Source organism: Sceloporus occidentalis, unplaced genomic scaffold (genome assembly GCF_023333645.1).
Source record: "Sceloporus occidentalis isolate IW3139 unplaced genomic scaffold, rSceOcc1.0.p SCAF_2, whole genome shotgun sequence".
Classification (NCBI taxonomy): Eukaryota; Metazoa; Chordata; class Lepidosauria; order Squamata; family Phrynosomatidae; genus Sceloporus; species Sceloporus occidentalis.
Genome location: NW_028316982.1, coordinates 53503129 through 53517655, shown reverse-complemented (window position 1 = coordinate 53517655; position 14527 = coordinate 53503129). Strand labels below are relative to the sequence as shown.

Sequence of the window (14527 nt, the reverse complement as noted above, 5' to 3'; positions counted from 1 at the left end):
AACTTCAATAGGTTAAAAACAATGCTTGGAAAAAAGAAATCAGGGTAAAGTTTGTTTTTTTCTACAGAAAAAGGGGGGAAAGAAAAGAAAAAGCAGAACTTGCCAGACTTCTTTAGTTGGATTGGCCATGTGTTGTGCTAAGAACAGAGGTTGGAAAAGTGCATTTTTTCAGTTCAAAGCAGATCTTGGGAAACTGTCTTTGACTGGAATACAATACCCAGTTGCAAGCAAAGGCAGTGTTTGCAAAGGTATAAAAACAGAATTGGTAAAAGTTTGTTTTTATATTTAGTGCACAACTAGAAAAGCTTAATTTCTAACCAGAAAAATATTTTCTCACTTATTAAATGTTATGTTTTTTATTTGCATGACATGTTGTGAGCAATTATGATTGATGCTACATAACATTGCCATATCAGCAGGATCTGCATCTAGCTCTCTGGTTTGGGCTCTGAAATTTAAAGGCTTGAGATAGTCCTAACCTGGTAGATCTATTTTAAAACATTTTAATACTGTTTTATGGAGATGTTTAGTATATTTGTCAGACAGAACTTTGGCAAGAAAAGGTGTTTTTTTTAAAGGAAAAGAAAAAGGCATTAGCTAAAACTGTTTAAACTGATTTTCATCTTGCACTTACAAATGATTTATCAAATTCAGATTATGACAGAAGAGCCTGCAGCAGACATTGCAAACTTAATGAAAAGCTAAAATATTTTCACGGTGTGTTGGGGGTTTGTGCTCAGAAGGGTAGCTGGAAGAAGTATATGGGCGGGGAGGGGGAGCTAGAACTGTCTCTGGGAAGATGTACACTGTGTGAAAAATTACATCCAATCTGCCAAGATAAGACTAGCTCAGAGGTAGACTCTGGTACAGAACAAAATCAGATTACTTACCCAGATGTTCTGTGATGTTTTCCCAAGTGAACTAAAGTCATGGGGGAAGCAACCATTATAGAAAATTATAGGTTGCTCGACAGGAAACACACAGAAACACTGTTTTGGAATCTCAGGAGGCAGTTCTTCCTCCCAGTTGTATTTTAGACTCCATGTGATCAGTCCTCCCATTCACCTGTACTTCTGGGCAGCTTGCTCAGGAAAACACGTGCCACTTCAGGTTTATTGGACTGCAAGGTCCCTCAGCCTTAGCCAATACTGCACAGCCAGCTCTGAAGAATTATGGGATTTTTAATCCAAAGATATCTGGAGGGCTACAGATAGCCTATGTCTGGTCTAGAGCCTAATCCTATATATATGCCATAAGTGGGCACCTGTGGCCTCTATTTATTTTTTAGATTACAATTTCCATCTCTCTCACTTTCTGGCATGGGCTAGGAGAACTGTTGGCCCAAAACTAGTGGAGGCACAGCCTTGCCAGCCTCTGTTCTATGATATACTTTGGTTTAATAGTTGTTTTCTTAAAAGTAATAGAATTACACAGTCGTAATGGACCTGTGTAGAAATCCACTATAACAATATCCCTGATAGGTAGCCATCCAGCCCCTGCTAAAAATCCACTAACTTCTTTAGTGTCAACCAGTTGATATCACCTAAGTGTAGTTCCTAATATCTAGCTGACATCCTTTTTGTTGTGATTTGAACCCAGTTTATATCCTACCATCTAGAGCAGAGATGAGGAAGATGTGCCTCTCCTGATATTAACTATAACTCCCATCATCTCTTAACTTTGGTGCTATTAGCTAGGGTAAATATGAGTTCCAATCCACCAACATTTAGATGGCCAAATATTCCCCACTCCTACTTTTTTGCTCCATCACCTGTCATGCACCAAATAGCTCCCATGTGGAGCATGAGTACCATTTGAGAGAAAAGAAATAAAAATCAAATAAATAAATAAAAAATTAAAATAAATAAAGAGGTGCCTTTTAACTATTTGAAGATGTCCAACAAAAAATTTCCAACAATCAAAGTGCATGTATGCACTTCCAGAGGACATATAATAAAGATGAAAGTACACAACCAATAAAACCAAATAAAAGCAAACACGTTTTGACTCACTCATGTCTTCCTCAGTGGAAAAAATAGGCTGTTGTAGCAGTATAATGCTTTGTCTATTAACATGCAGCCATCCAGTATAAATAGGAAGTAAATTAGGCAATCAAATCTAGATCCTGGATGCTCCACTGGGTTATAGATCTCCAGGATACAACAGTCTAATTTTTCCACTGAGGAAGACGTGAGTCGAAACGTGTTTGGTTTTATTTGGTTTTATTGGTTGTGTACTTTCATCATTATTATATGTCCTCTGGAAGTGCATACATTTATGTACTTTGATTGTTGGACATTTTCTTTTACTTGTATGTCATTTGGGATCTATCGTTTTCAGCCTTTTATATTTATAGGCATAACTTGTACTTTATATTCTTACATAAAGACTTACATAAAGGGCATAAAGGGAAAGGCAGATCTAGGACTCAAGTTCAACAGTGTTTCAGCCTTCAGCTCATATCTAGAATCTGTTTTCAGTGGCAAACCTCAGATCTCAAACACATGAATCAAACAGAAATGGGGTCCTCTAACCATGTGAAGAGTAGTCTCCCCCCACCCATTATGGATGAGCTACAATTAGTTCCTCACATATATGGGGCAGGGGTAGGCTTCAAGATCAGAGGCTGTAATTTTCAGACAAATTTTAAGGCCCAAAATTTTTCTTTCTTAAGAAATGAAACCCACAAACTCACCAACCATTGTTCCCCAATAACTCTAATGGACTTAATGCCCTAGTCTTTCTTCTCTCTTTTCAGGGCTTGTTAAGACAGCTAGTCCTGTTGCCAGGATCTGATGCTACCTCACGGATGTGCACTGGCAAGAACTTTAATCTAGCAGTGCTCTCCATCCCCCAAATTCTGCAGGAACTCCCTGTGAAACCAGTGGGCAATGAACTGCTGAAATACCCTTACGGTCAGTAAAATGCAACCTTGTAGGGAGGGGAGGGTAGCCCATCACAGCAAAACCAGCCAAGAATCTTGTGGCACTTTGAAGTAGGGTTGGGAATTATGTAATCCTCATTGAACTGCAATTCTCAGCGGCCTTAGCCAGCATAGCCAATGATGAGGAATTCTGGGAGCTGGTGTTCATCAATATAGTGTGTATGTGCATGCACAGTGTCCACCCCTTTAAAGACCAATAGCTTTTGGTTTTTTTGGTTTTTTCCCCGTTTTTGTTTTCCTTGGCTGGCAGCCCATTTTATAATGCCTGGGATGAAGTGGTTGGCTGCAGTCCACAAAAACTTACACCTAATAATAAAACTTTCAAGGTGTTAAAAGACTTTATTCCAGTAAAAAAAACATGGTTCATCCAGATTGGCCAGCTGTGTCAGGACATGGCAATTTAGTTTGGTGTAATTAGATTTTTCTTGTCTTGCTGTCATTTATTGCAACTATTTATTTATTTATTTTGCTGAATGTGGAGATTTTTCTTATCCTTGCACATTTTTGTACATTTCACATTCAAAACTAAAACGTGCGCTCATTGTCAGGGGCATCACTAGCAGGTGCGAGAGGTGCAAACCACGCCAAGTGACATTCCAGGTGGGTTGTACACTCAGATTGGCATGGCTGCTGGGCGAGCATGAAAGAACATTGCCTCCCTTTCTCACCCACTGAGCAGTGGTGCCAGAGCCTGAAGAGGCTGTCCGGAGGCCACACCACTGCTCCCCCCCCAATAGTGAGTATGTCCAGACAACATCTGGCTGGCCGGGGAACAGGCAAGTGAGGAAGCGGGAAGGAGGGAAGGGCAGTCCACTGCCACTCCCCTCACCCATAGCCCTTTCTGGACATAACAACTGCTGTGATGTCACTTGTCATTGTTACATTTTGTTTTGTAATAAATGAAACTAATTTCTCCCCTTTCCTCTTCATTTATCTTTAACACACACACCCTGTTCCATTTAACACTGTGGTGGAGTGCTTATGCAGGGTCAAGTTAGTATTTGGCTGGGAGACCACCAATAAATACCAGGTGCTGTGGGTTATATTTCAGGGAAAAGAACTGGCAAAACCACCTCTGAGTATTCCTTGTCTAAGAAACGCCTGTGAAATTCATAGGGTTCCCATAAGTTGACAGGTGACTTAAAGGCACACACACGGCTCTTTTGTGCTAGAGCACTTCAGCTTTTCTAGACAAAGGGTTTATTCCTAAACAAATCACTCCATCTACAGAAGTCTACATACTACCTTCGAGCTGTCACCTTCCAGCTCCCAGGGTGGAAAATGTGGACTCTCCAGCTGTCAGTAAGGCTGTGAATCTGCTCTGGGGTTTAGTCAGAACTTTAAAGGAGCTATCCAATGTATTCAACCAGTCTGAAGAATAAGGGTCAGTATCTTGGTTATTACCTTTGTTGTTGTGTGCCTTCAAGTTGTTTCTGACTTATGGGCACTGTAGACTAAACCTAGAGTGGATTCGTTGGGCCACTGAACTGGAAGCCATCAGCTGCCACTTCTTAGATGACAGTTCTGACCATCTCTCACCATTGGCTTTGTGGACTATGACTGATGAAACATGGAGCCCAACAGGTCTGGAAAACCACAGACATTTCATAGAAATAACAAATTGGCCATAAATATACATGACTCTGAGGACTGATTACATGGAGTCTGAAACAGAACCAGGAAGAAGAGATGCTATCTGAGTTTCCAAAATGGTATTACTGTCTAACCAAATTCGGAAGGGGGATGCCCATTCCCCATCCTTGCTCTAGGTCATTCCTTCCCTCACCAATAATAGCATCCTAGCTGAGTTGATCTTCAACTGGCTTGCCATTTATTAATTCCAGGTACTTTAATTGCAAATGCCTCCCTTTCTCACCCACTGATTTAAGGAGAATGTAGTACAATGTTATCCGCATACAGACACTGCACTCAAAATCTTCAAACAAGTGCTCTCAGTGTAGATGTGACGCCAAACAGCATGAGTGACAAAATGGAACTCTGCAGGATTCTGTAGGATAATTCCCAAAGAGCACACAATCCTGCCGGAGAAGCTCTTAGGAAGATTGAATACCATTCCTTAGTTTATATAATAGTAAAACATGAAAACTAGCCTCTCCAGGGTATACTGTATATGTGTGTGTACACACACATGTGCGTGTAGGTGCATGTATGTGTATGCCTGTCTCTAGTTGTAAAGAATGCATGAAAATCTGAATGAGCACTCCTTCAAAGCCAGACATCAGAAGGGAAACAAAAGAACTACATGCCTATTATTGCTAAGAACTCTTTTTTGGCATCTCCCAGTACTTATGCCAATTTCATAATGTCTTGTTATTTGGAGAAGGATTTGGCAGTTGTGAGCTTTACTAAAAAAAAATTTTTTTTAAAAAAAAGCAGAATACTAATTTTAGCCGGCCTGCTACCCATGCTTGGTTTTTCAGTCTGGAGATAATCTCAGTATAAGACAACTGTCCTGTATGAAGTTAATGTGAGTTCTTGTTCTGTCACATGCATATGGATTTGGAAGCAGTGATGGTGTGAAGGGATTTTTAAACCTTCTAAATCCAAAAGGATTCTGATAATAGATTGAATTCAGCAGTTCATTAGTGACAATGCTGGGTGGACTGTGGTTTGGAAACCCAGCACTCCACACTGAATAAACAATTAAACCAACTTTATATAGAATTCTTGAAAAAACATGTAGTGCAGCAACAGAACAACAAAGGCTATGACATACATACAAACTCACCAATAAAAAGCCAGCACTATTTCCATACTATGTTCATCACATTTGTTCTTTACACCCAGAAAACACATCCAGGGGTAGCCATGTTTCCCATGTAGCAAAGTACAATAACATCCAAAATCCACGAAACCTAAAAAAAAAAAAAAAAAAAGACCACCTTTATTGGACCAATCAAATTGCATAAAATACATGTCGCAAGATTTCAAAGCTCTACTGGCTTCTTCTTTTGGGCACCTTTGTATGGTGAAGAAACCAATGGAGCTTGGAAAGCTTGCAACATGTATTTTGTGCATTTTGGTGTGTTGAGAACCAGAGCAGTTTAGTGGTTTGAGTTTGAACCAAGACTCTGGAGATCAGAGTTCAAATCCCTGCTCAGTCACAGAAACCCACTGGTCATCTGCAAGTCACACTCTCTCAGCCTCGGACAAAGACAAAGGCATACACCTTCTGACCAAATCTTGCCAAAAAATCTGTGGCTTACAGTCACCATAAGTCAGAAATGATTTAAAGCCATATAACAATAATGAGTGTGTCTATATTATGTATGTGCATATGCACATGAAGGTGCATACATGCACACACACGCACAAGCATACTTAGGTCATGTAGTGTCTTATGTCTCTAGAGTTTAAGGATTTGAATCCTGAATTATTTTATGTTTGCATGTAAGGACAAATAATTGCAGGAGTTTTCTCCCCTTTGTGAAATTAAACAAATACTCATCTCCAGTGTTTTCCCCATACTGAACTGTCCTGAAATGTTCTGGAGGACTTTTTCTGTGGATAAAAACTTGTAAGGTTTCTTTGCCCCAATATTATGTGCAAACAGGTATCCTATGCAGGAGATTGGTACAAGAGATCCATTTTCTGTGCAGAAAACAGGAGGGGGGGGGGGGTTGTGCAAACAAAATGTATTTTTCTCCACAAAATAATTCCTCCACAACACTTTAGAACATTTGAATGCCATGAAAAAAGTACATAAAATTCTTCATGGTCTATTATTCTTCTCAATGAGGCTTCCCAACTGTCAGGAAACCCATTTTTCATCTTTGAAATGAATAATTGGAAGTATTTGTTTCATGTGAAGTGGAAGCCCATATTTAACTGCTGCTCATGTTGTTTTGTTCTTCTTGTCCAGAAACAGACATGAAGGTGACTTTGGGGTCCCGTCCTCCCTGCACCAAGAGTGAAAGTGGCCAGTTCTGGTTTAATGTTGCTCAGAAAGGACTCTATATCTGTAATGGGAATGAGTGGATTTCTATGCTAGAAGGTAAATGCTTTCTGGACACTCATGAATGGTGACTGGTTGTTGCTTTTAACAACACTAGTTCACAAAGGAAGTAAATGTTTATGTTGTGAGCAGAGAATAAGTCTTCCTTGTGAAAACCTGGCTCTTAAACTATTTGGGAGGAAGGAAAGGAAATCTTTTATGGCTGATCGCTGGGTCTCTCACAGGCCATATCCAGCCAGTGGCCCAAAGATTTGCTTCCTTATGCTTTATTGCCATTCAGCAGACTACGCGTGATGAATTTGTTCACATCTTACATCTTTCTGCTAACCCCTGCTTCTGCTGTTTCCCTGGGATTGTTTTAGATTATAATCCCTTTATTTTACCCATTCTTCATAAAATACCACATATATAAGTTGTAATCATCATCATCATCATGTATAGAGCGCACGTACACAGAGTTAAGGTTTGGGGTTCACCTGCATTATATTTTAATAATGCCTGTCATGTAGGTCTGTGGTTGTGAGAAGAGACTGCTAGACTAAATCAGACTGGTTGGGCAAGTACAGTACAGCCTGGAAGATTCTCCACTATTAAGAAGATTAGTGGATTGGTGACATTATGTATATAGTTTCAGAAGGAAGCTTACCTTTCTCTCCTTGCCAGTTAAGGAACGGACTAGTTAGTTATCTCTGAGAAAAAAAAGAACAGGCTGAGGTTGTACTTTGGGGCAGCATGTGACCAGAAGAGACATACTGAATCAAGTTTTGAAAGGTCAACATGTCACATAATTCAACATTTATATAAACCCCATTGACTAAATGGTTCTGCTCTAATTGGAACTATGGGTAGCATTCAGGTTTTCATGCAGGAAATCCTATAGTGCTGTTGGTTTTTCATGGCACCTATTTATTTATTTATTAGTATTTATTTATTTCATATATTTCTTACTGTTCTCCCAGAAATGGAACTAATTTCTGATGGGGAGTAAGGACCAACTGAGAGTGTTAATGCGGTTTGATCCTTATCCTGCAGTCCTTAAAGAGTCCAGTGACTTCCTTCTGAAGACATTGAACTCTGTGTAAGGGCAGTGGAGTTTCTGAAATGTCTCACTTCTCAAAAGGAGGGTATATGTGTATAACCATACTACCATTACACTGGTTTAAAATTGTAGTTGCACAAAGGGGAGTGCTCGCTTAAAATAATCTCCTGTTTCTTAACAAATGACAGTTCTCAGAATTTTGTGTAGGAAACTATCACAGTGAAAGGAGTATAAGACCAATATACTACTTTTATAGTGTTAGAACACTAAGTAATATACATTACAGTAGGTAGTCCTCCAGGTTTTTTTGCCAGTGAAGAGACAGACAAGAAACTACAATGAAAGGACATTTTGAGAAGGAAGAAATTCATTGGCACCAGCCAGGTTTTGAAGATTACTAAGTGGGGTAGCCTCGTGGTTGTAGACTGCAATAAAGGCATTGATTGACTTGTTGGAACTTAGAGGGAATGTCTAAATATAAACATGGAAGACAAGTTTGGATAGGATTCAGGAAAAAGTAGGTGGGTGGACAGAATAGGGAGGGAGTTCAAAGCATGTAAGTAGTCTCAAGAAACAGGCTCACAAAAGCAGTAGGTGGGAAAATATAGTTTCAGGAAAAACTCATTCTACTGGATCATAATGCTTACAAAACCTTGGTAGTGACAATAGGTTTCCTCTTCATTCTTGTTGTTTTCTAGTCGAAGAAAAATTGGACTATCTGGAAGAGTATCAGAATTTAGTAACTAGTTCTGAAACCAAGGGCATTGAGGTATTCATCATCCCCAAGGTTGGACTCTTTGTAGCTACTGCTAATCGGTATACTCCTCCTGGCTCAGCCATCTATAAATGGACTGATGAGAAATTTGTGGCTTACCAAAATATCCCCACCTACCAAGCTGAATCTTGGAAATTCTTCACAATTGGAAAAAAGGTAATCCAAGCCTTTTGTTTTATGTATATGTATTGTTTGTTTTCAGAGCTAGTATGTTGTATTGGTTTGAGGGTTGGTGTAGGATTCCAGGAGACAAGGGCTTGAATCTCTGCTCAGCCATGGAAGCCCATTGAGTGACTTTGGGCAAGTCACACACTCTCGGCCTTAGAGGAAGGCAATGGCAAAGCTTCTCTGAATAAATGTTGCCAAGAAAACCCTAAGACAGGGCCACTATATCTCAGAGGTGACTTGAATACACTTAGCAGTAACAACTGTTTATTTTATTTATTTATTTTTTTAAAGTGGGATGTCTGTCTCTCTCCCTCCCCCCTTCTTTTTCTATACCAGTTTTGGTCTTCTCCCTTAAAACCACAATCATAGAAGTACAGTTTCCAAATTTTCATTCTTGTTAAATGTCCCCTGAGAACTCCCCAATTACAAGGCATTATTTATTTATTTGCAGTGTTTCAGGGCATGCCTCTCTTATCATTTCAAGCACTTACAAAACCATTACAATAGTACTGGCCAAATAAATCAAAGAGAAGATGGTGACCGGGGACTTGATCGCACAGGGACAATTGGAAGTATAAAAGGTGATTATCCTGTGAAAATCATGCATTCACGATTAAGATTTTCACACAACGTCATGATTAAACAGCCGTTATCCTGGGAATATCTTGTGAAAATCACACAATCACGATAAAGGTTTTCATACGACGTCACAATGAAAAGCGATTAAAGAGCCATTATCCTGGAAATAACCAAGCAATAAATAGCAACAAATCATTCACGGGAAAATCTCCTGAATGATTTGCTGTTGTTTATTGCCTGGTTATTCCTGAGATAATGACCCTTTTTTCCCCACTGTGTGTGAAAATGTTAATCATGTTTTAATTGTGACTGCAAGATTTTTATGAGATAATCACCATTTAAACTACCAGTTTCTCCCATGTGATAAAGTCCTGGGATTCAACAGGACCATTGAAGGAGTATAGATTTCTGATGGCACACCCATGTTGGTACCTAGAGGATGATTATTTGTTCCTAGGTGCATAGAGATAGCTGGCTGGCTCCCAAGTGCTTCTCTGTTGTCAGTCAGTGGCTGAGACAGTTTCACCTAATGGCGTCAATCTGCCCTTGCATACTGACACTGAGCAAGGAAATGCAGGATATCACATTTTGCAACATCATAGAAGAACATGCGCTGATGTAACTGGGAGTTATGCTAGTGTTAAGTTGCTATAGGCTTCTGCCTGCTACAACCACAGCTTCAATCAGTTTCAACAGAACAATCGCAGTGATTACACTCTGAGACAATTCAAAAGCTCAGAAAAATTACTTTTTGGAGTCTTGCTGAGAGTAACAGTAAATAACAACAACAGCAACATATCCAAGCACTGATTTTCCTGATGCCTGCATGACAGTACAGTATTTTCATTGTTTTCCCAATTACAACAAAACTAAGAAGAGCCTAGCTGTATTTGAAGGTCATTCAGCATTTCAGTCTAGCATCACCTAAATGGCCTTACTGGCTGTGCTGGCTTTGGATGGTGTGAGTTGAAGTTCAGTACATCTGAAGGACATCCAATTGAGCAGCTGACCTAAAAATAGAGACTCGGAGCAGAGATTTTCTAGAATACCTTAACAGGCTAGAATCTCATAGCAGAAAGCAACTCTATACTTGTTTATTTCAGAAGATCCCATAGTTTTCAGAGAGGGTTAATTTCCATAAGAATGTGAGCTTCAGTTTAGTTAAATACAAATATTCTTCAAAGCTGGCTTTCATGTCATTTTATTACTCAACTGTGGTTTGCTGCCTTCTCTGTGTTTCTGTAACTGTGATATTTGTGATTCTGTTGTAAATAGTTCTGAGAGCATTTACTGAAAAGAAACTCACAAATACATCAAATGAATAAATGTAGGGAGGATAGCCTACATGTAGTGGCAGCATTTCTGCTTTGAAAGGCTGTGTTCTTTTCTCCCTAATCTTCAGACTCTTTGGGAATTGAAATTTGGTGATTTGAGAGGAAAGCCTTAAAAACACACACACAGGGAAAACTCTATGCCTCCTTTCTGGAAAGTCTAGTAAAATAACTTGTTTAGCTTTTACTGTAGAAGCAAAATATACCTCACATCTTGTGGTATATTAGGGACAAAAACAACAACAACCCAAAACAAGACCCCTATTTTAGACTGGATTTTCATTGGCATGGGCCTACTTATCAGTCAATCAAAATCTGTGGCAGCCTTCCTCAACCTGATGCACATGCACTTCAGTGCTTGGAAATGTTACCTTTTTGGATTGCAACTCCTAGAATACCCCAGTAGGCATGGTCACTAGTTTTACTGTCTGTTGGATGCAGGAAACTATGACGAAGCAAATAATATTTCCAAGCTGTGTTCTAAATGTGTTGAACTACAAATCCAACCATTCCTAACAAGTACAACCACTGTGAATGGAGGCTGGGAATTGTGGTTCAACACATCTGAAGGATGCTACTTGAAGGAAGAATGCTTTGAAGCCTCTTATTGTTCAAATAAATTCAAGAATTACACTGACACACTATATGAATGAACATAGCAAATCTTCTTTGTTTTTGAGGCTTCACCAATATATTCAGTTGTTAATCAGTTTTAATGGTACTGGTTAAAGGCACAGAGAACTGGTGCTACTGATAACCAACAGAGTTTTTCTGACCATGCATACTGTACCAAAAGTACACCTTTGATTTCTTCTTGGGTCTTTTGCTACTTTGTCTGAGTATCTGACATCTTTTGACTCCACAGGATAACTAGCATACATAACACAAGAAAACATATTGCCCATAAGGCATCCTAACTGAAATATGTCTTATTAAAACTTTCCTGGTTTTAGAGCATTGAGGTCTCATGACTTTGTCCACAGACTAGGCATTTGGGGAAATTTGGGAACACAAAATCTCATTGGATTTGCAATTCAGTATGGAAACATGCATTTTGCACTGTTCTAAATTGTCAACAGAACAGGACACTTCTTGGAAATCCATTTATTAGCAAGGCTAGTCCCTCCCAAATAAATAGTTATCTTGCAAATAACAAAGTGTGAGTCTGCCTTCACACTTCAATGCAGATAACAAGCCATGACATCAGTAACGCTAGTTTGTTTGGAAAAGCAACAAGCTAGGAATTTTGGTTCAGTTATAAAGCACTGGAGATATTTTTCAATTTATTTATCCTCTCCCAGTGGTCAGATTAGTCAAGCAAGAGCAACAGGCAGTAGCCACTGGCATGCTACTGGTTATCAGTAAACCAAAATTCACAGTCACCCTTGTTTATCTTTATGTGAGAACCAGTTCAAAGTATCTTATAGGTGTTATGAAACATTGATTCAGTTTAAAATATAAAAATTTATATCCGAATTATATCAGATTATTTTTTTAAAAAGAAACTAAGGCCCAGTACAGATGGGCCATTTGCGCCAATATTAGGGCTTGATACGGTGCAGCATCCATATGCGCCGAGCCTTAATATCGGTGCCATTACATCACAAGGCTGCAGTCCCATCCACATGGGCGCAGCCTCGTGACGTAAGGGCACCCGAGCGCCCACATGTCTCTGGGTGAAAGAGGCTTCATAGGGCTACATCACAGCCCTTATGGCGGCACAAAAAGGGAGCCACCTAGAGCGGCTCCTTTTGGACGGCATGACTGTGCTGCAGTATGCAGATGCTTCAGCATAGACGTGGGGCTTATAGGCACGGTTCCTAGCCGCCCATCTGTACTGTCCCTAAGAAGTTACATTTTAATGTTTAAATTATGGTCTAGATGTTCAAAATCCAAATTAACATTTAAAATATGATATTTAAACTTTTTCAAAGTCCACCTTTATTCTTCTTGAAATGAACTACTCTTTAAAAAGCAATTTGCAAGATACTGCAGTATCATATCGCCATGGAGAATGAGTCAAGAATAACTTGTACATTCAGTGACCCTACCTATGGAGTATTTCTTTTTATTGTCTGCATGTGAAAGGCAACTTGACAGAAGAAATAGCTCTTGGTTGAGTTGTTGGTTTTCAGGATTTTCCACCACTATGGGTGATCCCATCTGGGATGCTCTAGTTCACAAATGAAATCCACATGAACTCAAGAAAAAACAGATGTGCACAATCTCCAGGGAGGCCTTGTGCTGTCTCTGAAGAAGGTCAGTCCTCTGAGACAAATAGAAAGCCTTCTGCATTAGACAGCTAATACTAGGCTTCATAGGAGACATATACCACCATGAGCACCCCACTCTTTGACTAGTATTTATTGCAGAGTAAGGAATGAAGTTGAGAAAGAAGAAACATGTCCCTGAACCCAAGCAACATGCAGAGATCAACATTGGTAATGCTGGTCAAACTCCATTGGCAGTGATGACACTATATAAGTGGGAAGTGAATTGCAAGCAATTTAACTAAAGGCTCCTCTAGGTCTAGCAAATAGCTTGGGAGGTTGTGGGAGGTTGCAGTATTGGTTGCTGCAGTTATGGATTTTTCTCTAAAGTATTCAAATGATTATTCTGTTGCCTGTTCTGGACAATTTTTTGGCAATTCCTGGAACCAATATTTTATTCCCACTCTCAAGGGTTGTTGTTCTTGTTGTTCTTGTTGTTTAAAAAAATCCAAAACCTATAAGAACAGCAACAAAAAAATCCATCATCTCTTCCTTTCTCTTTTTTGTAAGTGAAATGGAAATTTGTATTTAAAAAAACAAACAAACCAGGGACTATACAATTTGCCTTTCAGAACATAGGACCAACACAGCAAAGTGTTGCCTTGACTTAAAAAAAAACACCCTACGGAGGTACCCCCCCCCCCTCCAGTGCATTTACACTCTAGAAATAATGCAGGTTCACACCATTTTAACTGCCATGGCTCTGTTCTTCAGAATCCTGGATTTGTAGTTTTGTGAGCCATCAGCACTCTTTGATAGAGAAGGCTAAAGGCCTTATAAAACTACAAATCCCATTATTTCATAGAATGACAATATAGCACATAAAGTTGTGTTGAACTGCATTGTTTCTACAGTGTAGATGCACATGTAGTATGGATGCAAGAAATCACTACAAACACCCTCCCCCCCCCCAAAAAAAAAAAAAAAGAATGGAATGAGTGGATGCAGAGGAAGCAACATCTGGCAAAACCTAAGGATGTACAGTATATTGCAAGATCTTGTGTTTCTTTAAATCCTTTTGGAAGTGCCCCATCTCAGACTTTTTGCTATGTTCTCTTTTACATCAGCAATAAAAAAAATTTAAAAATTGTTTGCTTGAAATATGTGACCTTCCAGAAAAGTGATCGAAAAAGAAAGGATTTTTTTTAATGATAAAAAAGTAACAATAATGTATGTGTGAGAGTCTTGCATCCATGAATGTATGTGTACATACATCCCATGAACAAACAAAGAAAATCTGTAAGGATCAGCCAAATGAAATTTTCAGTGAAAACAATCCAAGATCAGATTATCTACAGCCAGCAATTAACTGTATATTGTGATACACAAACTGTTTTCAAAGAATCAAGACTGTTTAGAAACATCTTTACAGCTCAACACTAAAATAGTGTTGTGAGTGGGTTGGAACTTAAGTAGGACTAAAAGAACACATATTCCTAAAGCTG

The 14527-nt window shown here is 39.2% G+C and overlaps 1 protein-coding gene across 1 annotated transcript in view; it reads left to right on the top strand.

The window, feature by feature from the left end:
• The window catches only part of TSPEAR (thrombospondin type laminin G domain and EAR repeats), a 59577-nt gene that overhangs the window by 27215 nt on the left and 17835 nt on the right, over nucleotides 1-14527 (top strand). Inside the window, exons 5-7 of the mRNA XM_089509401.1 lie at nucleotides 2759-2915; nucleotides 6828-6959; nucleotides 8658-8890. Coding sequence (XP_089365527.1) covers nucleotides 2759-2915; nucleotides 6828-6959; nucleotides 8658-8890 — 522 coding nt within the window. The remainder of the gene's footprint in view (nucleotides 1-2758; nucleotides 2916-6827; nucleotides 6960-8657; nucleotides 8891-14527) is intronic.